The sequence below is a fragment of the Prionailurus viverrinus genome, chromosome A3 (genome assembly GCF_022837055.1).
Source record: "Prionailurus viverrinus isolate Anna chromosome A3, UM_Priviv_1.0, whole genome shotgun sequence".
Lineage (NCBI taxonomy): Eukaryota > Metazoa > Chordata > Mammalia > Carnivora > Felidae > Prionailurus > Prionailurus viverrinus.
Window position 1 is genome coordinate 117,946,136 of NC_062563.1, and position 22,925 is coordinate 117,969,060.

The window sequence follows — 22,925 nt, forward strand, 5'->3', positions numbered from 1 at the left end:
CTATCTATCTTTTTATGAATGTAACCAATCTACGGAAGAACTCTGGGCAGGAAGAGTCTCTCATACACCTATCAAAGGCCCTCCACACAATATTATTTAGTCATATATTTTTTATTGATAGATGAAAATAGGAATTAGAGGCCACTGACATTATAAACTTTCAACAGCATGATTTTTATAAGACTCTAGTGAGAAACACAAACTCTAGTGAGAAGAGCAGAGAAACATAGGAAGCAAAGGGCACACAGTAAGTTTGGTAAACCATTCTTTCTACAGCAAGCTAGGCATCAGTCTCTCCACATGCTAAACCAGCTAGAAAAATGCATGCACACATATTTGTGTGCTTTTCTAAATACATTTTTTTAAAATTTTTTTAATGTTTATTTATTTCTGAGACAGAGAGAGACAGAGCATGAGTGGCGGAGGGGCAGAGAGAGAGGGAGACATAGAATCAGAAGCAGGCTCCAGGCTCTGAGCCGTCAGCACAGAGCCTGACACGGGGCTTGAACTCACAAACCATGAGATCATGACCTGAGCCGAAATCCGTCACTCAACTGACCGAGCCACCCAGGTGCCCCACATTTTTTAATATCTATTTTATTTTTGAGAGAGAGAGAGAGAGAGGCAGAGAGAGAGAGAGGGAGACATAGAATCTGAAGCAGGCTCTGAGCTGTCCACACGGAGCTCGACACGGGGCTCAAACTCACCAACCATGGGATTGTGACCTGAGCCGAAGTCAGTTGCTTAACTGACTGAGCACCCAGGTGCCCCATTTGTGTGCTTTTAAGTATGTTTGCACATATTTTATACACACAAATATAATTAGAATATTATTGTGATAACAGTTAATTAAAAAGAAAATTGTAAGAGGGTCAGGAAAGCAGGATTTAGTTCTATGACCTTAGGCAAATTACGTAATTTTCTGGGCTACAGGGTGACTTTTGTATATGAGCAAACAGGTCACTTATAGGCCTCAAATTCTATGATTTATGAAAGTAACTTCTTTAAGGCATTGGTAGCACTTGATCTACTGGGAATGTTATCCTAGTTTTTACTTTATCTTACTCTTCTGTCATTTTTAGTGATTTTGTTGTTGTTGTTCCTTTGGTGGGTGTTACAAAATTTAATACCTGGACTGTTTTTCTCTATATATTTTACTGGTTATGATCTCAAGAGATAGTATAGTATAGGTGTTAAAAAAAAAAAAAAACCCAACTCTGCGTGTGCCTGGGTGGCTCAATTGGTCAAGTGTCTGGCTCTCGATTTCAGCGCAGGTCATGATCTCATGGTTCGTGGGATCAAGCCCCGCCTTGGGCTCCATGCTGACAGCACAGAGCCTACATGGGATTCTGTCTCTCTCTCTCTCTCTCTCTCTCTCTCTCTTTCTCTCCTCCTCCTTTTCTGCCTCTCCTCTGCTCTTTCTCAAAATAAACAAACAAACACCAACTCTGGAATCAGACTGCCTAGGTTTGAATACTGGTATGCTGCTTGACTAACTGTGTGACCTTAGAGAAATCATTTATTCTCTCTGTGCCTCAATTTCCTCTTCTGGGATTATCTAGCTAGCTGTAAGAACAGTTATGAGAGTTAACACATATGCAGTACTTAGAACAGTGCCTGACAAGTACCCAAAAAGTACTAACATCACTTTCACCATGGATCTCTTATCTACTCTACCAAGCTTTCAACATCACTTATATGTGTTGACTCATACTTTATTCATACCTGTTGATCATGCACTTAATTATCCAAGTATCACCTTAAATTCATATGTGTGATATAACATTCCTTATTTTCTCAGTAAACCAGTTTGTTTCTTTAGCATTCCCTATTTTCATTATGGAACCCATTACTCCTTCTGTTCTACAGATTTGAAACCCTGAAAGTAGACTTTCCCATATAATCTATATCCAACTGGTCAGCAAGTTATGACAATTATAATTTCATAACATTGATTTTTCTTTGGCATCATTATATTCAGCACTAGGTTGATACCTTCCTTTCTGACCTATACCAAGTTTAGCAGTTTTCAGTACCCTCCCTATATTGGGTCTCTGCTGCATATGGTCATTGGATTATTTTGTTTAAAACTCTGTTTATATCACATCTCTGATTTCTAAATTCTAATCTGGAATCAAGTAGTAGCTGATAGACAAATCAGCTATGATGATACTGTGCCATCTAGGCCAGAGTACATAACAAGATCAGAGAAAAGATTCCTTTAGATAAAATTGCTACCCTCCATGATGCATAAAGGGACTGGAATTGGAGTCTAACTCTCATCAGATTGGCATATTCCATAATTTGTGAGCCAATCTAGAAATCAAGCTATCATCAACCTAAATAAATTCCACCTCAGAGGAGCTGCTATCCAAAAAAGTAAACTAACTGTAACTAAGAAGATAATAATATCAGAATGAGTAGGGAAATAGTCTTTACTCTTTTCTGGAAAGGCCTACATATATTTTTCAATTAAATCATACCTCATCTCTCTCCAAAAAAGGATTATTGGCAGCTGACAAAAACAGCAAATAAATTTTTCATTAAATTAGCACCCAAAAGGGAAAAATTTGGCTACAGGAAGAAAATAGAGGGGCGCCTGGGTAGCTCAGTCGGTTAGGCGTCCGACTTCAGCTCAGGTCACAATCTCGTTGTCCGTGAGTTCGAGCCCTGCGTCAGGCTCTGGGCTGATGGCTCAGAGCCTGGAGCCTGCTTCCGATTCTGTGTCTCCCTCTCTCCCTGCCCCTCCCCCGCTCACGCTCTGTCTCTCTGTCTCAAAAATAAATAAACATTAAAAAAATTTAAAAAAAAAAGAAGAAGAAAATAGATTTGCCAGTAGTAATGAGTAATAGAATTGAGGTAGGTAGAGAGAAAACTTGGCTCTTAGCTTCTTTGCAGCAACTAAGGTTAAAAAAAGAGACAAATTACAAAATTCATATAATCTGGAAGGAGAGAATTAAGTTGACAGTGGTATATATATATATAACGAGTGCCAAGTTTAAGTACTAGCTGGCCCTACCACTTATTAAATAAATGACCACGAACAAGTTACAACCTTTCTAAGCTCCAGTTTCTTCATCAGAAAAATGGACAGAATATACTATTTAGTTCCTGAGATAAAATAACATAATAGATATATGTGTGCCTTTCAAATTAACCAGTATGAGCAGTAGAAGCTAGATGTCAGAGAAAACAGAGCACTGAGAAGTCATTAGATATGAAATCACATCCTGAGTTTACCATTTAATTGATGTATGATCTTGAGTAAACCTCAAACTCCTTGGTCCTCAATTTCATCAGATGTAAAATAAGAATGCTGCAACTCTCACAGGCATTTTTGTGAGGATAAGAAGATAATCTACATATGAAAATATTTATGAATTTATGAAGCACAATGCAAATGTAAAGTATTTTCATTGTAAGCCCGTTTATAAGTACTATCATAACTTGGGTTTACTTTAGGGAGAGACTCAAGAAATGAGTTGGCAGTATGTCAATACCAGGCTCTCAATAACAAACGTATAGAATACTTAGCTAAATTTCTAACGCCATGTTTTGCACTTTAATGCATCAAACTTCAGGGCAAAGATGATGTAACACTTTTTTACAACAAACCCCCATAATACTGAACTTAAGTGTCTTACTTATTAGGTAGCTATTGAATGAATAGTTAAGAGAACAGGATAAAGTCTACGTAATTTCTTTTCCTATGTACTACAATGATTCAAATGTACCTGGTTGGAACAGCCATAAAAAAGCTTATCTATGTGCCCCTGTTGTAAGAGGCAGTGCTAAGTCAGCAAGTTTTATAGTTTATTGTTTTTCTACTACATGGATAAGAAGGTATGAAAAAGAATCAGAAGCTTTAAATCCCATTCACTCTGTCAGCCAGCACTATTTACTGAGTACCTACTATGTGACATGCACTGTTCTAGGCACTGGAGGTACAATAAGAAAATAAAGACCATACCCTCTTGGAATTTATATTCTAGTAGGGGGAAATCGTATTTGTAAGATAATTAAAACAGAGTATGTTATATGATGGTTAAGTGCTATGGAGGAAACTACGAAAAGAAATACAGAGGGACAGTGGGAAGTAGTACTTGTTATTTTAGCAGCTTTATTGAGCTATATCTCAAAATACCATACAATTTACCCACTTAAAGTGTAGAATGGCTTTCAGGATGTTCAGAGTTGCACAACCATTATTATAGTCAATTTTAGAACATTTTCATCACTCCATAAAAAAAGTAATCACACCCCATTTCTCCTTCCCCTTGGCCTCTGGCAACGACTAAGCTACTTTCTATCTCTTTGGATTTGTCTATTTTGGACAGTTCACTTAATGGAATCATACAATATGTGGTCCTTTGTGACTGGCTTCTTTCGCTTAGCATAATGTTTTCAGGGTTCATCCATGTTGCAGCCTGTATCAGTACTTGATTCCTCTTAATTGCCAAGTAATATATCACTGTATAAATATACTATATGGTTTATCCATCCATTCACTGAAGGACATTTGCGTTTTCATTTTTTGACCATTACAAATAATGCTGCTATGAATACTCATGTACAAGTTATTGTGTGGACATATCTTTCCTTTCTTTTGTATATACAACTAGAACTGGAACTGCTGGGTTGTATGGTAACCCTGTTTAGTCCTTTGAGGAACTGCTACAGTTTTCCAAAACAACTACACTATTTTACATTCCCAACCAAAGTGTATGAGGGTTCCATTTTCTCCATATCTTTATCAGCACTTGTTATATTTGTCTTTTTCACAATAGCTATCCTCGTGGGTGTGAAGTAATATCTACTTGTGGTTTTGATTTTTCATTTCTCTGATGGCTAATGATGTCGAGCATCTTTCCATGTGGTTTTTGCCCATTTGTAGATCTTCTTTGGAAAAGCCTTTTCAGATCCTTGCCCTTTTAAAAGTTGTCTTTTTATTGTTGAGTTGTAAGAACTCTTTATATATTCTAGACACAACTCCCTTATTGGACAGAAAATTGGCCAAAATTTTCATCCACTTTGTGGGCTTCTCACTTTCTTCATGGTGTCTTTTGAAGGACAAAAGTTTTCAATGTCAATGATAATCTCTATTTTCTTTTGTTGCTTGTGCTTTTGAGTTCAAGCTTGTGCTCGTATGATCTCTGAGAATCCTAATCCAAGGTAATGAAGATTTACACCTGTGTTTCCTTTTAAGAATTTTGTAGTTTTTAGCTCTTACATTTCAGTCTTTGATCCATTTTGAATTAGTTTTTATATCTGATATGAAAATTGGGGTCCAAATGCATTCATTTGCATGTAGATATCCACTTGTCCCAGCATCATTTGTTGAAAAGACTATTCTTTCCCCATTGAATTTTCTTGGTACTTTTGTCAAAATTCAATTGAACATAAATATGAAGGTTGATTTCTGGACTCTTCAATTTTATTCCATTCAGGGAGATACTACTTGATGCAGTGCTAAGGAAAGGTTTCTCTGAGGTGCTATTTAAGTAGAATCCTAAATGAAGTGAGGAAGTGAAGCACACGGATATCTGGGGGAAAAACATTCCAGGCCAAAAAAAAAAAAAAAAAAAAAATCCTGAGGTGGGAATGTCCTTGGTGTGTTTGAAGACGAGCAAGGAGGCCAGTGTAGTTGGAGGGAAGAGAGATGAAGAGATGAGAAGAGAGTTGGCAGACCAGGTAGAGCCATGATAAGGGTTTTGCCTTTTACTCTATGTAAGATGGGAAGCCTCTGGAGGCTTTTGAGTAGAGGACCAATGATTTGACTTACTTTCTAAAAGATTTACTCTGGCTGGTGTATGAAAATATACTACAGGAGAGAAAGATTATAAGAGAGACTACTTGGAAGATTATGGCAATGACTGAGACATGAGGAGACAGTCACAGTAGGATTTAGTGGTAGAGGTCACGATAAATGGTAGAATGCTGGACATTTTTTTAAGGTATGGATGTGAGAAAAGTGTAGGGCAACAGTTTTTTGGTCTGAACAACTAGAATGATGAAGTTACCATTTGTTAAGATGTGGAAGACTATATATAGAAGGAGAAGTTTTGGAGGTCTGTGTAGGGGAATCAGAAACTGGATTGTCAGCATGTTAAGTATGAGGTATTTACTAGATAATGAAATATGAATAGGAAATTTAATATGCACATCTAGAATTAGGGGAGAGATCTATTGTCAATGTCGAAGCCTTGAGATACTAAACTTTTCTGTAAATCCCATTACACAACTGAGTTTACAGTTATCTAAAACTTTTTAGTCTTTTACACAAACACCATTAAGGTACATCATACTCTGGCTCTTTAATAGTCTTATGCCAGCAACTGAAGTAATTCCATCTCCAATTGTGTAAATTAAGTTGTTGCAGTTGTAATGCTAGTTGTTCTATCTTAGGAGTGGGTGGGCAATCTGCCATGAGGTGAGCATTGCCTATCCCAGCCTCTTGCCTCTGGTGCCCATTCCATGCTCTTAGCTGAGTGTACCATGGGGCTTAAAGTGTTTACTTTGAAAAAAATCAGAGTGTTCAAGTAAGATCTACTATCATGTTCAAGGATGGCACAGGGGCACCAATTATCCACTCCTGACCTGGGGACATAGAGATAAAACATAGCAATACATGACTCTTTCAATGTCCTCTAATTGGAATGAGTTGTTTAAATCCTTTAATGAGGATCTATTAATTTGGGGGAGGGGAGATATATACTCAATTTTCCATATTTTTCTGTTGAATTTCATCTTTTTTTTTTTTTTTTGAGAAAGAGTGAGCGAGTGAGCAAGGGGCAGAGAGAGAGGAGAGAGAGAGAGAATCCCATGAAATGCAGAGAAAGAGGGAGAGAGAGTGTGGAGCCCAGAGTAGGGCTCGAGTTCACAAACTGTGAGATCATCACCTGAGCTGAAGTTGGATGCTTAACCAACTGAGCCACCCAGGCACCCCCACTGAATTTAACCTTGAAAAAACTTGGCCTTGCTATTTCAATCTTCTAAGTTATTTCTGAATCCTTTAATTTCCCTCAACATTCAACAATTCTCTTAATTTAAAACACAATTATCCATACTTGCTAATACTTTCATCTCATTAATAAATATAATTAACAAGGTTAATTCCAGGCAGAGTTCTGTGACACACCTCCAAAGTCTTGCCTGAAGTTTGACACTAATCCATTAATTGGTTCTTTTTCCTATCATCATTTAACTGGATATAACTTCATTTCATTACAGCATTAACTAATTCACATTTACCAAACTTTACTAGTACTGGCCTACAATGATCACTGCCCACCATTAATTTTCTATTTTAGAATATTTCTTTAGTTTGAAACATTAACATTTTTCTTTATTGAAAACCTAGAACATTAGGTAAAATAACCCATTTTCTAATTTTTAGTGTTTTTCTGTTTGACTTAATAGAATCTGGCATCAAGGAAACTTACTTTATGTATTATTCTATGTGAAAAGAGGTATGATTTTTAACATATTTAAATTTATTTAAATTTTATACCATGTAGTTTGCATTTTAATCTTGGGAACTTGAAATTTCACATACTTTATTTGATGGAAATTTTCACCTCCAAATGTTATTAACATATTTTGCAATCTGCACACTGTCCTTTCCCAATATACTGGTCATCTTTTAGACTAAAGAAACACACTAAAACAAAAATACTTACTACAGAAGTAGGCTGTTCTGAAAAACAGAAATGACAATTTTTAATTATTGTGGTAAAAAATTAAAATATCAACATTGTAATATACAAGATGTATTCATGGTAACCATCAAGGTTAATAGCCTACCCTTACATATACAAAAAATGTATTAGAAGCACATTTAAAAACAAGACGGAAATTACATAAAGAGAAAACAGATTACATACATAAAGTTTTTTAAAAACCTTACCTCCTCACAGCATCGCCTGCTTACAATAGCCCTATAGTCAATTCTATCCCAGAGTTGGTCCCTTAATTTTAAGAAATTAGGGAACAATTTTCTCCAGTTTTTCCCTAAAGCCCATGGAAAAATTTCATATTTGGATTCTTCTTCATCTTCTTCAACTGTATTAGCCAGATACCTAACAAAAAAGACCAACAACTCAAAAAAGAAATGGGAAAAGGACAAGAACAGGCAGTTCACAAAAATATATATAAATTACTTACAAACACATAAAGATGTTCAACCTCACTCATAATTAAAAAATGTAGACCAAAAATAGAAATACAGTGAATTTTACCTTGTTGAGTTCTGGATATTTTGTTTGTTTTTTAATGTTTATTTATTTTGAGAGACAGAAGGGGCAGAGAGAGAGGGAGAGAGAGAATCCCAATCAGGCTCAACACTTAGCATGGAGCCCAACATGGGGCTTGATTCCACAACCATGAGATCATGAGCTGAGCTGAAATAAGAGTCAGAGCTTAACCAACTGAACCACCCAGGCGACCCAAGTTCTGGATATTTTTGTATTCCTATAAAATTTGAACTTTGTTCCAGGATGCAGTTAAGTTACTTAGAAACAGTCTGATCCTTTCAGGCCTTGCTTTAATGATTTGTTAGGTGGATCTAGAGCAATGTTCAGTCTGGGGTAATTATTCCCCACTACTGAAGCAAGACATTCTTGAGTACTCTACTCAATATTCTGTTAATTATGAGTTTTTTCAGTCTGGGTGGTGGGAACAGGCAAAATTCCCAGCTCTGGGTGAATGTTAGGCACTGTTCCTTCTAATCTTTCCCCACACCCAAGTAGTTTCCTTATATACATATGGAAATCAGTATCCTCCTAAATACATGAGGGGGATCAGGCATGCACAGAAACAGGTACACATGACTCATAATGAAAAGAATCATCAACCAAAATTGACACGTTAGAAGTAACAGACATTAAACAGACAAGGACATTAAAACTGTTATATTTACTCCAGATGTTCAAAAAGAACAGGAGACACAAAGTGTAGTTCTAGAGATGAAAACTATCTGTACAATGAAAAATACATGGAGTAGGATTAATATACTAAATACTGCAGAAGAAAAGATTTGTGCACTGAAGACAGCAATATAAACTATCTAAACTGAAACATATAGAAAAAAAGAAACAAAAATAATAGAGCCATCAATGAGCTGTGAGACAACTTCAAGTGGTCTCATGAAGGTGAAACTGGAGTCCCTAACAAGAGTTGGGTGGACAGAAAAAACATTTGAAGAAATAATCGCTGAAAGTTTTTGAAATTTTATGAAAACTATAAACATACAAAGAAGCTGGATGAACTCCAAAGCACAAAATATGAAGAAAATTACATCAACACACAACATAATCAAATTATTCAGAACAGGTGATAAAGAGAAAATCGTAAAGGCAGTCCAGACAAAAAACGAGACGTTAGATAACACAGAAACAGAGGTAATGACAGAGATTTCCCACTGGAAACAATGAAAGCACCATAGATGATTTTCTAAGAAAAACAAGCAACTTCCAATAAAAAAAAAGTGTAAAACATGTAAGGGAACAGTGTACCATAAACATAAACAGACCCTGAGGTCTGAAGATACTGAAATTAATAGTCCAACACGAAAGAAATAAATCCTAAAAGCAATAAGAAAGGAAGGCAAATGATCCCAAGTGGAAGGTTTGAGATGCAAGAAGGAATAGTAAGCAAAGATATAAATATGTGAGTAAGTCCTTAAACAAATGTTCAGTGTAAAAACAACAATAATTTGTCTCAAAGTTTTTGGAGGGCTTCATGTAGAACCACAGACTTGCAAAACAAGAGAATATAAGTTGAGAAAGGGGTGACTGGAGTTAAAATGTTTATGGCTCTTGATGAAAAATAACTGGGATAGAGCTTCCTGGTTGGTGAACATGCAGAGATCAAGGGGTGCTGAAGGGTTATGGAAGCTCCATGCCTTTTCCTCATACCTTGCCCTATGCAAATCTTCCATCTGGCTGTTCCTGAGTTATATCCTTTTATAAGAAACCAGTAATCTAGTAAGTTAAAAAAAAATAGGTAACTAGGATAACTGCTGAAAGGATATAGACTGCATAATTTCCTAAAAAGCAGAGGAATAAAAGGTATCAAAAAATAAAAATTAAAAAGATCTCACAGAAAAAGTGGGACGTAAAGACAACAAGATAGTAAAAAATTCAAATATATAAGCAATAATATAGAATATTATTATTCTGCAGTGAAAATGAATGAACTAGAGCTACACATATCAATATAAATGAATCTCAAATCATATTATAAAGAAACAGAAGGAAGTTACAGAAGAACAGTGCACATTATTCTTTTACATATAGCTTAAAAACAGGAAAAACCAAATGATATATTATTTAGAGGGTTATATACAGAATAAATAAAATCAAGAAAATTACTATCTGTGGAAGGGAGGGGGCTCTAACTGGGAAATTGTGCACTGTGAGCCTCTAAGATTCTGGCAATGTTCTATTCTAAAGTTGAGTCATGGGTATATGAGTATTTGTTTTGCTTTTTCTTTAACATAAACATATACACATTCCATATACTCCTTTTATAGATATGTCACATTACAAAAATTCAAAAGGCACAGAAATGTATAGTATACTTCTATTCATATAATATATACACTGGTTCATGTATAGAAAATTATTTCTAGACAGATACACATGAAATGGTCATTGTTCTTGAGGAAGGATGCCAACATCTTGAGACACGAATACTTACTTTTAATTGTATACCTACTTATGTCCTTTTAAAAAACTACATGCATATTCAATTTAGTTACATTAATATAAAAATAGCACCTACCTATTACTTTACCTTCCCTTAAAATAACTGTACATATTTTTAAATTACTATAATATAAAAGCACCTTATTATGAAACCCAGTTATATGAATCCAATCATGTCCTCTGTGAAATTACATAATTTCTTACTTTAGTATCCTTGATAGTTCTTAGTAAAGGGTAGACAGAAGCCAGAGGTTGGTTCCTTTCACGCTTGTTAACCAAATAAAACAAAATCTATAACATACTGTGGTACTATGCTATCAGAACTACATTGTAATTCTACTCTAGATTAACAATTTTTCAGGCTCAATGTTATAAAAATATTTGTATTGTGTGCATGTAAGTTGTCTTCTAATTTGAAATAGATTTTCTTGGAGCAGAGTTCATTTCTTTTGTATAATAGCTAATTATGCTTATCCAAATAAAGAATTAAGAACAACCACACGTTAAAGGATGCAAAAAAACCAATTTAGATACATGTTCCTTCCCTTTAAGCAGCCTATAGTCAAGTAGAAGAAGTAACTAAGTATGAAACAAATAACTGTACAAGAGAATATGGAATAATGACAATAAAAGTCCTGAATGTTGTAAGAACATATAGGAAGGAAAAGAACTTGAGTTAGAACTGTGGCTAACTGGGACATTTGGGTGACTCAGTCAGTTACACATCTGACTCTTGATTTCAGCTCAGGTCAAGATCTCAGGAACTGTGAGACTGAGCCCTGCGTCAGGCCCTGTGCTGCACTTCATGCTGTAAGTGTGGAGCCTGCTTGGGATTCTCCCTCTACCTCTCAAAATAAATAAATAAACTTAAAAAAAAAAAAGAACTGTCGCTAAGAAAATATTTACTGAGAATTATTGAGTCAGGATATATAAAAAAGTATGATTAGATATAAAATGGAAATTATAATCCATGTTATACAGACTACTACATGGTAAACTCGTGCTGCTTTACTTTACTGGTAATAACATTACCAAAATGTCAAACAGATCCAATTTCAGGCATTTGTAAGAATTAAAAAGAAAGCTTCTTTTGGTTTGTTTTTAATTTGCAGGTAGAAAAAACTACAAAATAGATATTGTATCAACATAGAGGTATAATATAATACTAAGGAGACATGTTAACAGCAATGTAGCTTAGTGGTTAATCACTAAATTTGGCCACGGGCAAGTCACACCTGACTGTGCACCCCAGCCCTGCCACTTACTAACTTTTGTGAGACTTGGAAGTACTTCCCTTCCTAAGTCTCAATTTCCCCATATGTAGAATGAAGAGAATTTAATAATGTATCTCACAGAGAAGATTCAAGGAGCTTATAAAAAAAACAATTTTTGTGGTGTCCTGCACATAACACTCAGTATTAGTTAGTACTATTATATTCCCACAGTTTATCAATCATCACTAAATTTTATAAGGTTCATTATCCCTTATGCATGGGGAAATATGTCTTCTAAATACAAGGAGAGATCAGTTTCTTCTAGTCCTATTTCTTGAATCACACTTTGAGTCTGAATTAAATAGACTTTGAGTAAAAACTCACTCATCAGTGCAAACAGTTGTTGGGGTATTCAACTTAAGTATTTTTTATATGTAGTTCCCTAGTTAAGTACTTAAAATTATATTCATACATTCCCAACTGCAGTATTATATCCAGGTACTGGGTATAAAAAGTTTCGAGATTGAGATACATTTTCTTAAACACTGCTTCTAGTATAATTCTGACCTATAGGCTGGAAAGCCATGTTATTAAAACCATTTAACAGAAATGGTTAGTATCAAAGCTAGTATGAACAATCCAATATAAAGTCAATAGAAGAATAGAAGCATTGGAAAAAACAGCTATATTCCTTGGTCAAAGTTCAGTGTGTTAAGTAAAAGAGTCAGTGGTTACTAAAGAAAGGTGTCAGATATGAATAACTTCTTTTTTTTAAATGTTTTTTGATGTTTACTTTTGAAAGAGAGAGAGAGGCAGACAGAGCACGAGTGGGGGAGGGGCAGAGAGAGAGGGAGACAAAGAATCCGAAGCAGGCTTCAGGCTCCAAGCTGTCAACACAGAGGCACCCCAGATATGAATAACTTCTAGGTTACAGACAAAAATCTATAATTAGTATGTCTGTAGCATTTTCCACAAGTTGTTTCATGTAAAAGGAAAATGATGATGACTTTAAGTTTATTTTAGAGAGAGAGCATGCGCATGTGCATGAGTGGGGTAGGGGCAGAGAGAGAGAGGAAGAGAGAATCCCAAGCAGGCTCCACACTGTGTGGTGGAGCCCAACAGGGCGCTCGATCCCACAAACCATAAGATCATCTGCAAGATCATGATCTGAACTGAAAACAAGAGTCAGACGCTTAACTGACTGAACCACACAGGTGCCCCAATGACGATGATTTTTGCTATAAATTTACTGGAAATTTCAAACCGAATATTCTGGATTTTAAAACATATCTGAGTCCAAAAGAGGAGAATTTGGGATAATTTATATGGAGCACTCTGAAATATGTAAAAGATACAATACAAACCCAAGTGGAATACTGAGAAATAAATCTTACGCATATGGCAGGATAAGATCAGTGAAAAGAACATAAAAATATTCTATTAAAGTAAAAAAATATATAACTTCTATATATAAAGCCTATTCAAGGATATACATCAGGTTTTTAAAAGCCTCTGTTTTATTTTTTTATGGGTTGCAATGTTAACTTCATTTACTTATTTTTTTAAGTAAGCTCATACCCAATGTGAGGCCAGAACTTACAACACAGAGATCAAGAGTCGCAAGTTCTACCTAATGAGCCAGCCAAATGTCCCAAAACAGACTGTTAAATAAGTTATCATATATATTATAAATAAGGACCACAAAAATCACTTAGTAGAAAGCATACTTACAGAGCAATAAAGAAATTTATCCTGGTATGCTCATTTATGGTAAATTTAGCTCTCTTGAAATAAACAAAGGTCATAGCCAAAAGATACTATAGGGAAAAAAGTAAAAGTTAATATTAATGTTTTACGTTCATACGTAAAACTGCTTTAAGATAGTTATCTTTAAGATGAATAATAAGCTAAAAACAATAAAGCATTATCTATCTTTATTACAGAATTACCTATTTATTTGGGTCCTTATTTGCTGGCTTCCTGTAATCCATGTGAATGGTAAGAAATAGTTCTGAACCATTTATCATGATTAAGATTAGGAAGAACTCCTAAATTTTATTATTGCCAATATTTTTTGAACCAAAACCCTAATTTTTTTCTATCTTAAATTTCAAATACATAGAGAAGTTGAAATAATAATAAAACAAATAACCATACATCCTTCACCTAGGTTCATCAATTGTTAGTGTGTTGCCACATTGGCTTGACATATGTATCTATACAAAAATTTTTTCCTGACTCCTTCCAGTTAATTGCAGATACCTATACTCATTTTTTATTCATTCATTCATTCATTCATTCATTGTGGGAGGGATTTTTAAATTGAGGTATAATTGACACAGATGTATATATTTAAAGTTTACAGTGTGATGATTTGTTATATACATTGTGAAGTGAATAGCAAAAACAGGTTAATCAATATATCCTTCACCTCACGTAATTATCTTTTTTCCCTTTTTGTTAAGAACACCTAGGGTCTACTCTCTTAGCAATTTCACATACTCACTTTTAAAAATAACTTCAAATCAGAAATTAGAATAATTTATTCTAATGGCTCTATTTTCTTCAGAAAAAAAGTGTTTTAAATGTGTTATTAGAAAGACATATCTTTCCTGGTATTAGGGCACTGTCCAGGTTCTATATGTTAAAACTAAAAGCAATTAAAGTACTGATGTATTAGATTCTCTCTCATAAAATGCCTTTTTATCCTACCTTCACAGGATTCACTACAAAGGTGACTCCAAGTTTTCAAGATAATTTTCAGTAGAGAACTCTTAAATACGGTATGCATGGTTAGTTACTTTAAAAGCACTGCCCCCTGCTGTCCAGCAACTTTAATTACTGTAATGCATTTAAAACTGTAAAGTAGGAAACTTACAACTCCACATGCACATTATTACACAGCTATTTTATATGAAGGCATTAATATTAATTTTTAGAAGTGTTAGAAAAATTGTTATATTTAAAAAGATCTCATCTTTTAGAAATACATCTTGAAATATTCATGGATAAAATAGTCTAGTTTTGGGAAGAAGGATTAGAAGAAACAAGCAGAGCCATGAGCTGATGATTACTGTAGCTCCATGATAGGCACATAGAGGTTTTTTAATTCTATTTTCTCTACATCAAGGTATACATGTTTGAAATTTTCTAAAATTAAGTTTCCAAAATTAGAGATTAAAAAGACCAAACTTCGATTTTATCTGTGTTATCTTAAGCTTGAAATAAAAAAGTTCACATCAATATTAACTTAATGTATATTTAATCATAAGCCAGGCTTCCATTCATACCTTTCCCACATTAAATGGGACATTAAATTTAAGTGTGAAATGAAGTCATGCTGAATTTTCTGATATGACTACCTGGTCTAAGATACCATTTATAAAGCTGAGATCATAACTGTTCTGCTAAATCTAAAAAGTACAGAAATATGGTCGCTAGTATGTAAGTCAGCATCATGACGATCTTTTAGAAACACAGATTCTGAAATAAAAAACACAAGGACCTAATTTTATCTATAAAATTATTGGGATTTGTTTTACCTATGAAATATTAACTGTATAACAGACCGCCTTAGTGAAATTAATCTCAGAATATTCAGTAATTCAGAATTACTCCATAGCCTGATAAGAGGTTATAATTCTGATCAAAACATGTTAAGTCTATACTGATTCTTGTTTTCAATCAGATAACAGACTTAAGGTCACTTAAAAATTTTTTTCAATGTTTTTTATTTATTTTTGGGACAGAGAGAGACAGAGCATGAACGGGGGAGGGGCAGAGAGAGAGGGAGACACAGAATCGGAAACAGGCTCCAGGCTCCGAGCCATCAGCCCAGAGCCCCACGTGGGGCTCGAACTCACGGACCGCCAGATCGTGACCCAGCTGAAGTCGGATGCTTAACCGACTGCGCCACCCAGGCGCCCCTTTTTTTTTTTTTTTTTTAATTTTTTTTCAATGTTTTTTATTTGTTTTTGGGACAGAGAGAGACAGAACATGAACGGGGGAGGGGCAGAGAGAGAGGGAGACACAGAATCGGAAACAGGCTCCAGGCTCCGAGCCAGACTTAAGGTCACTTAAATATAACTAATAATATTCTGCAATTCCTCAAGTATAAAATGAGTCTATGATGTATGCTAATTTCAAAAATTAATGCATAAGGATTACCCTTAGAAGGAGCAATGCAGGCTAGTCCTTTTCCTAACAATAATTAATAGGATAGAAAATTCTTATAAGGTTTTGTTAAAGTTCTGACGGTTTAGTAACATAATAATTACATCTTTACCAAATTTACCTTGTCTGCAATTTTACAGCAGCAGTCCATCCACAAGAAATCTTGAATTAAATCGTCATCTAGAACAAAAGATAGCTATGACTTGTCTTTTAAAAACAGAATGTTTCCTTCTGAAGAATTAATTTCAAGATAGGGGATTATAAATGATGCTTAGAAATCAAACAAAAATGCCTGGACAAGTACTGTCTAAAATGTAATTTTCACTTCTTTGGTGCATTTACCATTGCAAGCACTGTACAAAAAGTTACGGCTTTTACTCTTGGGTTTCCCATCTGATTTGCTCGGGCCAGAGAGGGTATGGTAGAAGTGTTTGGTTTCCTGACTATCCCAATAGCTCTTTGAGAAAGATGTCTTGGGTAACTGTAGATTAGCTCTTTATTACTTTCAAAAATCAATCTTTACTGGTAGAAATGGAGTCTGATAAAAGATAACTCAGTCTTTAAGAAATAATGACTAAATGAATATTACTGATTTTCAAACTGTTTTTACTCTTTCTACTACTTTCCCCTGTTAGGTCTCAGGGTATTTTCAGTTTTGAATTCTTCTTTTCACCTATTTATCTCTGTCCAACTATCTATTATACAAATAATAATGAAAATGTCTATATAAAGATTCATAATTTATTAGCTATTTACAATTAATACTTAATTCTGGAAAAACTGAGTATTATGACAAAAGATTAACAAAAATACTTTTAAAATATGCAAAAAGTAGGTCAAAAGTACTTACTTCAATTTTAAAAGGTCAAAATATATAATCCCCAAATATATGAGTAGTTGTCTGAATACTGACAACTATCTCAGAAAATCTGAGAAAATCTGCTTTTTCTATTCCCCCCTTCATTTTAAGTCAAATAACAAACAAAACATACTTCTTTACACTAATTTTTTACATCCTAGAAATATCAATATGGTCAAATACATGGAAAATTCCAAGAATAAGTACACATTTTCTTAGAATTAATTTCTGCCTTGTTAATTCCATTTTTTAAAAAGTAAACTCTACACCCAACATGGGGTTCTAACACACAACCCCAAGATCAAGAGTCTCATGCTCTACTGAGCCATCCAGGCATCCAGCTATTTCTTAAATTACTTATGGTAGAACTAGGTATTTTCTATTTCTCAGGATCAGCTATGAATAATAGAAAAGTTTGTTGGTAATAGTTTTGCACTAGTCTTAATAAAGAGAAGGGGGAACTTATATTAAGAGTATTATACTTACACTACTTACATTTTTTCTTTTTAGCTCATCTTCTGATTTTACTTTACTTTAAATCTTAACCAGCTTGCCCTTTCTTTTTTTCTTTCTTCTTTCTTTCTTTCTTTCTTTCTTTCTTTCTTTCTTTCTTTCTTTCTTTCTTTCTTTAGGTTTATTTATTTTGTGAGAGAGAGAAAGTGCGAGTGGGAGAGGAGCAGAGAGAGGGAGAGAGAGAGAATCCTAAGCAGGCTCTACACTGTCAGTGCAGAACCTGATATGGGGCTCGAACTCACAAACCATGAGATCTTGACCTGAGCTGAAGTTAGACCCTTACCAACTTAGCTACCCAGGCACCTGCCTGCCTCTCTTTCTCTTCCTTCCTTTCCTCCTCCTCCGCCTCCTTCCTCTCCTTCTCCTCCTCCTTCTTCTCCTCCTCCTTCTTTTTCTCCTCCTCCTCCTCCTCCTTCTTTTTTCATATATATTTTTTTAAGATTTTTGTCTTCTGAGCAGGGCAAACACTCTTGTCCCCAACTGACTTCTGCGTGTTACCTGGATCTAAGAGACTGTGGTACCTACATGACTTGATTCACTCCTACAGATATTTACCAGAATCCATCTATCCTACCCTTTAGTCTAATCTGTCTACCTTACTACCTTACCTTAAAAAAAAAAATTCGTCCCTTCCTTGGCTACTAGAATATAAAAAAGTTTCTTGTTTTAAGAAATTTGTCAGCAAAGTAGCATTGTCTCATGATCTGAACAGATAAATTTAAACTCATTTCATGAGCATGATGATAAAGCATAATTTTTAAAAATATTCCCCTGGGACCCCTGGGTGGCTCAGTTGGTTAAGTGTCCAACTCAATTTTGGCTCAGGTCATGATCTCATGGTTCCTGAGTTTGAGCCCTGCATCAGGCTCTGTGCTGACAGTGCAGAAGCTGCTTGGATTCTCTCTCTCCCTCTCTCTGCCCCTTCCCCACTCACACTGTCTCTTTCTCAAAATAAATAAATAAGCTTTAAAAAACAAACAAGCAAACAAACAAAAAACCCCACAATATTCCCCATATGTGGAGCACCTGGCTGGCTCAGTAGGAAGAGCATGAGACTCTTGATCTGGGGGTCATGAGCTGGAGCCCCACACCTGGTGTAGAGATTACTTAAATAAAAATAAAATATTAAAAAATAATTCCTGGGGCGCCTGGGTAGCTCAGTCAGTTAAGCATCCAACTCTTGATTTTGCCTCAGGTCATGACCTCAGAAGTCATGGAATCAAGCTCCACTAAGCAAGGAGCACGGAGCCTGCTTAAGATTCTCTCTCTCCCTCTCCCTCTGCCACTTCCCCATGTGCACATGTGCTCTTTCTCTCTCTCTCTCTCTCTCAAAGAAAAAAAAAAAAATCCCTACATATAATACTGAAACTTCTCGAGGTTGGCCAACCTTCCCAGTTTGCTCAGTTTCAGCACTGAAAATCCTGGGAAACACCTCAGGCCCAGTCAAACTGGGATGGTTGGCTCACCTGAGACTTTATGTAGTATTTTACTTAGGTCACACAAAACTCATGCTATGAATGTGAATTGCTCAGAATTCACATTTGACACTTGGATTTAAGTAGTCTAGAAGCAAGATGAATCTGAACTTCAAATCCAAAAGCAATCCAAAACAACAAAAATCCAACATTAAAAAAAAAAAAAAAGAGAAAAACCCTAAGTAAAACAAAAACAAATTGATTGGAGACAGAAAATCTGACATAGAAAATAACAACATCTTCTTTGATTATTATGAAAATAATAAAGTAGATATTTATATTCTCTCATTTTTAAGTACCTTACAATTACTGCTATTACAACATTTTAAACGTACCAAATAATTTAAAGAAAGCAGTCATTTCCTGTCGCTGTATAACTAGACAGGGTCCTTTGGGGCGTTTAGACTTGTTGCTATTATGTGCATTTTTTTCAGATGCTGGCCAACTATCTTTAAAAATAGGACGCTTCAGATTAATGGGTTTTTTAGGCTGATGTGATCTATTTGACCCTGATTTTACATGAACAGTGACAGTAGGCGGTGTCTCACAACACAGCTGATTATGTCTCATTTTGGTTTCCCAAGATTCCTGTAAAAATAAAACATAATAATTTACCACACTCTTGTTCATTTCTATATAAAAACAACTAATCAGATGACATTACCAGATGCAGTCATATAAAATGTTATTGAACTTGCTACTAAAATACTATTTGTGATAGTAACTCACATAAGAAATTGTTTTTTCATTCATTGCTAAGAAATGCTATGTTTCCTTTGGGTAACTGATAACACCTTCTCTTCTCAGTAAGATCCTGTATACCATTTTGCTTTGACTACTAGGGAACCCAAAACCAAATTTGAAAGTTAATTAGAGAAACTATGCTGCACTTATAATCTATTTGTGGTATTCTTTTTTCCTAAAGTTTTAAATTCTGCTTCCACTGACATACTTTTATCATATAGTTGTTATATGACACTTCAAACTTTTTATAGAACAAGGCAAGCTATTTCCAGAAATAAATTATTATCATATCAAATCTTACATTGAAAGTAATCCACCTCCCCACACAAAATATTTTCTTACTGGTAATTCTTTGATATGCCACAAAAATCACTTATTCAACAAGCATTTACTGGTATTTATTGAAAAGTTAAAAACAATTCTAGCAAAGAAATGTAGGGTATACGTGAGGGATTCTCATAAATTGATCACTCTAATTTTTAAATTTGTGAGTGTATGACTTAGTGGTTAAATGAGCCATTGCTTTAGGGAAGAAAGATGGGCTTATCACTGTTTCGCTAAAATAAAATAACTCTTAAAAAACAGTATCCTTATTGAAATGACTACAGCATTTTTCTCTATCATAACCACAAACTGTTAATTTGAGTGACTGATTTTAAGTGTATATGAATGTACAGTGTTGTAATAAAATTAGAAACAAAGTTAATTCATCAATATTTTACAATATGCATAATCACTACCATGTTTGGTGGTAGTTAGTTCACATAATTATTACTACAGTTTGTATTACTTTTGTAATACCTTTTTTATACGGTGGTAGGAAATGGACATATGCATAGGCAAAGCAGGAAACTACTCTGAGATCCTAATGAGAACTTCTGAACCCATAACTCACAGTGACCCAAGCATGGCAATCCATAACTCACAGTGACCCAGGCAGCCATGCCTCCCTTGGTGTTCAAGGAGTTAGGTACAGATTCTCCTTCCTGACCCTCAGAAACTTCCCTGCTGAAGGAAGGAATGGAAAATAAGATTGGATATAGTAGGGCTAGATCAGCAATGTCCACTGTAATGTGAGCCACATTTGTAATTTTATATTTTTAAAGCCACATTAAAGAAGTACTAACAAGCAAATGAATCTTCGTAATATGTTTTATGTAATCTGGTATACCCAAAATATCATTTTAGTGTATAATCAACATAAAAATTAATGAGATATTTTACATACTTTATTTTTCATACTGAGTCTTTGAAATCTGGTGTGTATTTTACACTTATAGTAGGTCTCAATTCAGATGCTAAATTTCCAATAGTGAGAGTGAAAAGTAGTCCTACCAATACAGTAAAGTAGTGTGTAAGGGACAAATATTTTACACTCCTTCAGTACTTAATTTTAAATTAAAATAAAAAATTTTCAGTTGCACCATCCACATTTCAGGTGCCCAACAGCCACATGTAGCTAGCAGCTATCATATTAGACAGCAGAGGGCTAGATTATGAAAAACTAAGCAGAGGAAATTATATTCAATTGATTCTATAATTGCTCTCCTCCCTCTGTTTCACTTCCCTCCCATCCGCTCATCTTTCTTCTTATATCTAAGGTCCAACCAAATTTAAGGCAATTATGGAGTTGGGGATGGGTGCTACAAACTCCATAGAAAAAGGAATGGGTGATAAATTGAACCTTGAGACTTCAGAACTTTCTGCTCTTTCCTACCCACCTCGTCTGGGAGACAGCTGGAGGTCTCATCTGCATCTTTTTTTTTTTTTCCCCCCCGAAGTAAGAGCAGCCTTACAATCTAGATGGAAAAAATTAAAGTCAGGCTTCCCAAACTGGGAGCTAGGCTTGGGGGTGGAATGTGCCAGAATATAGAATAACTATGGCATATCTCCCAGAAGGTAAATTTTACTCAATGTTAGGTAACTTTAAAAGTGTTGTTATACTAAGATAACCACGGACATATCATGAAACCAGAACGCAAATTTTGTCAATCAAATAGATAAATATGTTCATAGTATAGCTTTACAGTATTCCGTTAAATTCTATATATGTGTTGGCATACTTCATATGAAATTTGAGGAAATAGAGAAAGAACTGTGAAATTCCCCAGAGATTCATTGAAGTTAATCAGCAAACACTGGCAGAAAAGTTATGGAGACACTAAGGAGAGAAGCGATCAATGCTACATTCTTACTCGTATTCCACCTTGAGGTAGTTTTAAATTATGCTCTTCATTTAGATATACTGAAAATAGAGTTCTCATGGAAGCAAGAGGAAAAGAATGCAAGGCAACTAAAAATATGAGAAAGGGTAAGAGACAGGGAAGAAGGAAGGAACCAGAAGAAACTACACTCAAATGGCAAAACCCTGTAGTGGGTTTTTATGTGGACTCCACCAATCTGAAAAAAAATTGTACCAGAATTCACACTTGAATAGGATGTCTGGGGTTCCCCCCACCCCTTTGGTAAATATACCACAGCTAATTTATAGGTATCTAAAATAAGTTGTTTTCTCTGGGGGTAACATAAAGAGTGTTAGGGTGTGGTGCACAGAATCATACGACAGAATCAGTACTGGGAGACTCAGCTGCCTGTATGAAAAATCTAATAGCAACATCTGATGGCGATTCAGGGCAGGCGGGGAAACCTTAACTTCCTTATAATTGCAGCCTTACACTGAACACTTAATATGTGCCAGGCACTGTGTAAAAAGTTTCACATGCATTATCTCATTTAATCCTCAGAACATTTCTATAAAATGGGTTATTATTTTATCCTTATTTTCTAGATGAGAAATTTGAGGCTTGGGGAAGAAGAAATTTGCCCATGGTCACATAATTAACGAGTGATAAACCTAGGATTTGAATCCAGGAATGTCTGACACCAAAGGCCCATATCCTTTAACCACCAAAGAAGTGTTTTCAAAATTAAATGAAATCATGTATAAAACATCATGGTATGCAGCCTGATATTACTTACTGTCACCCTGCCAGGAAAACAAACCCAGCTTATAAGCTTACACTTTATAAAAATTTAAGTCAAGCATTTGCATTGTCAATACGCAAAATAAATTGTGACTTAGTGGTCAAATATTAGCCATTGCTTTAGGGAAGAAAGATGGGCTTACCACCGTTTTGCTAAAATAAAATAACTCTTAAAAAACAGAATCCTTATGGAAATGACCACAGCATTTTTTCTCCATCATAACCACACACTGTAAACTGTTAAAAAAAAAAAAAAA

The 22,925-nt window shown here is 35.0% G+C and overlaps 1 protein-coding gene across 7 annotated transcripts in view; it reads right to left on the reverse strand.

The window, feature by feature from the left end:
- Positions 1–22,925, reverse strand: part of SPDYA (speedy/RINGO cell cycle regulator family member A) — a 37,879-nt gene that overhangs the window by 12,826 nt on the left and 2,128 nt on the right. For 3 of the 7 annotated variants that reach the window (XM_047851427.1, XM_047851429.1, XM_047851430.1), the window contains exons 2-7: positions 21,406–21,483; positions 20,611–20,692; positions 19,276–19,528; positions 16,215–16,273; positions 13,652–13,737; positions 7,907–8,078 (exon numbers count right to left, since the gene is read on the reverse strand). In XM_047851427.1, the coding sequence (XP_047707383.1) occupies positions 7,907–8,078; positions 13,652–13,737; positions 16,215–16,273; positions 19,276–19,528; positions 20,611–20,692; positions 21,406–21,440 (687 nt within the window). In that variant the 5' untranslated portion in view covers positions 21,441–21,483. The remainder of the gene's footprint in view (positions 1–7,906; positions 8,079–13,651; positions 13,738–16,214; positions 16,274–19,275; positions 19,529–20,610; positions 20,693–21,405; positions 21,484–22,925) is intronic. The other 4 variants (XM_047851431.1, XM_047851434.1, XM_047851433.1 and 1 more) reach the window with 2 other exon arrangements.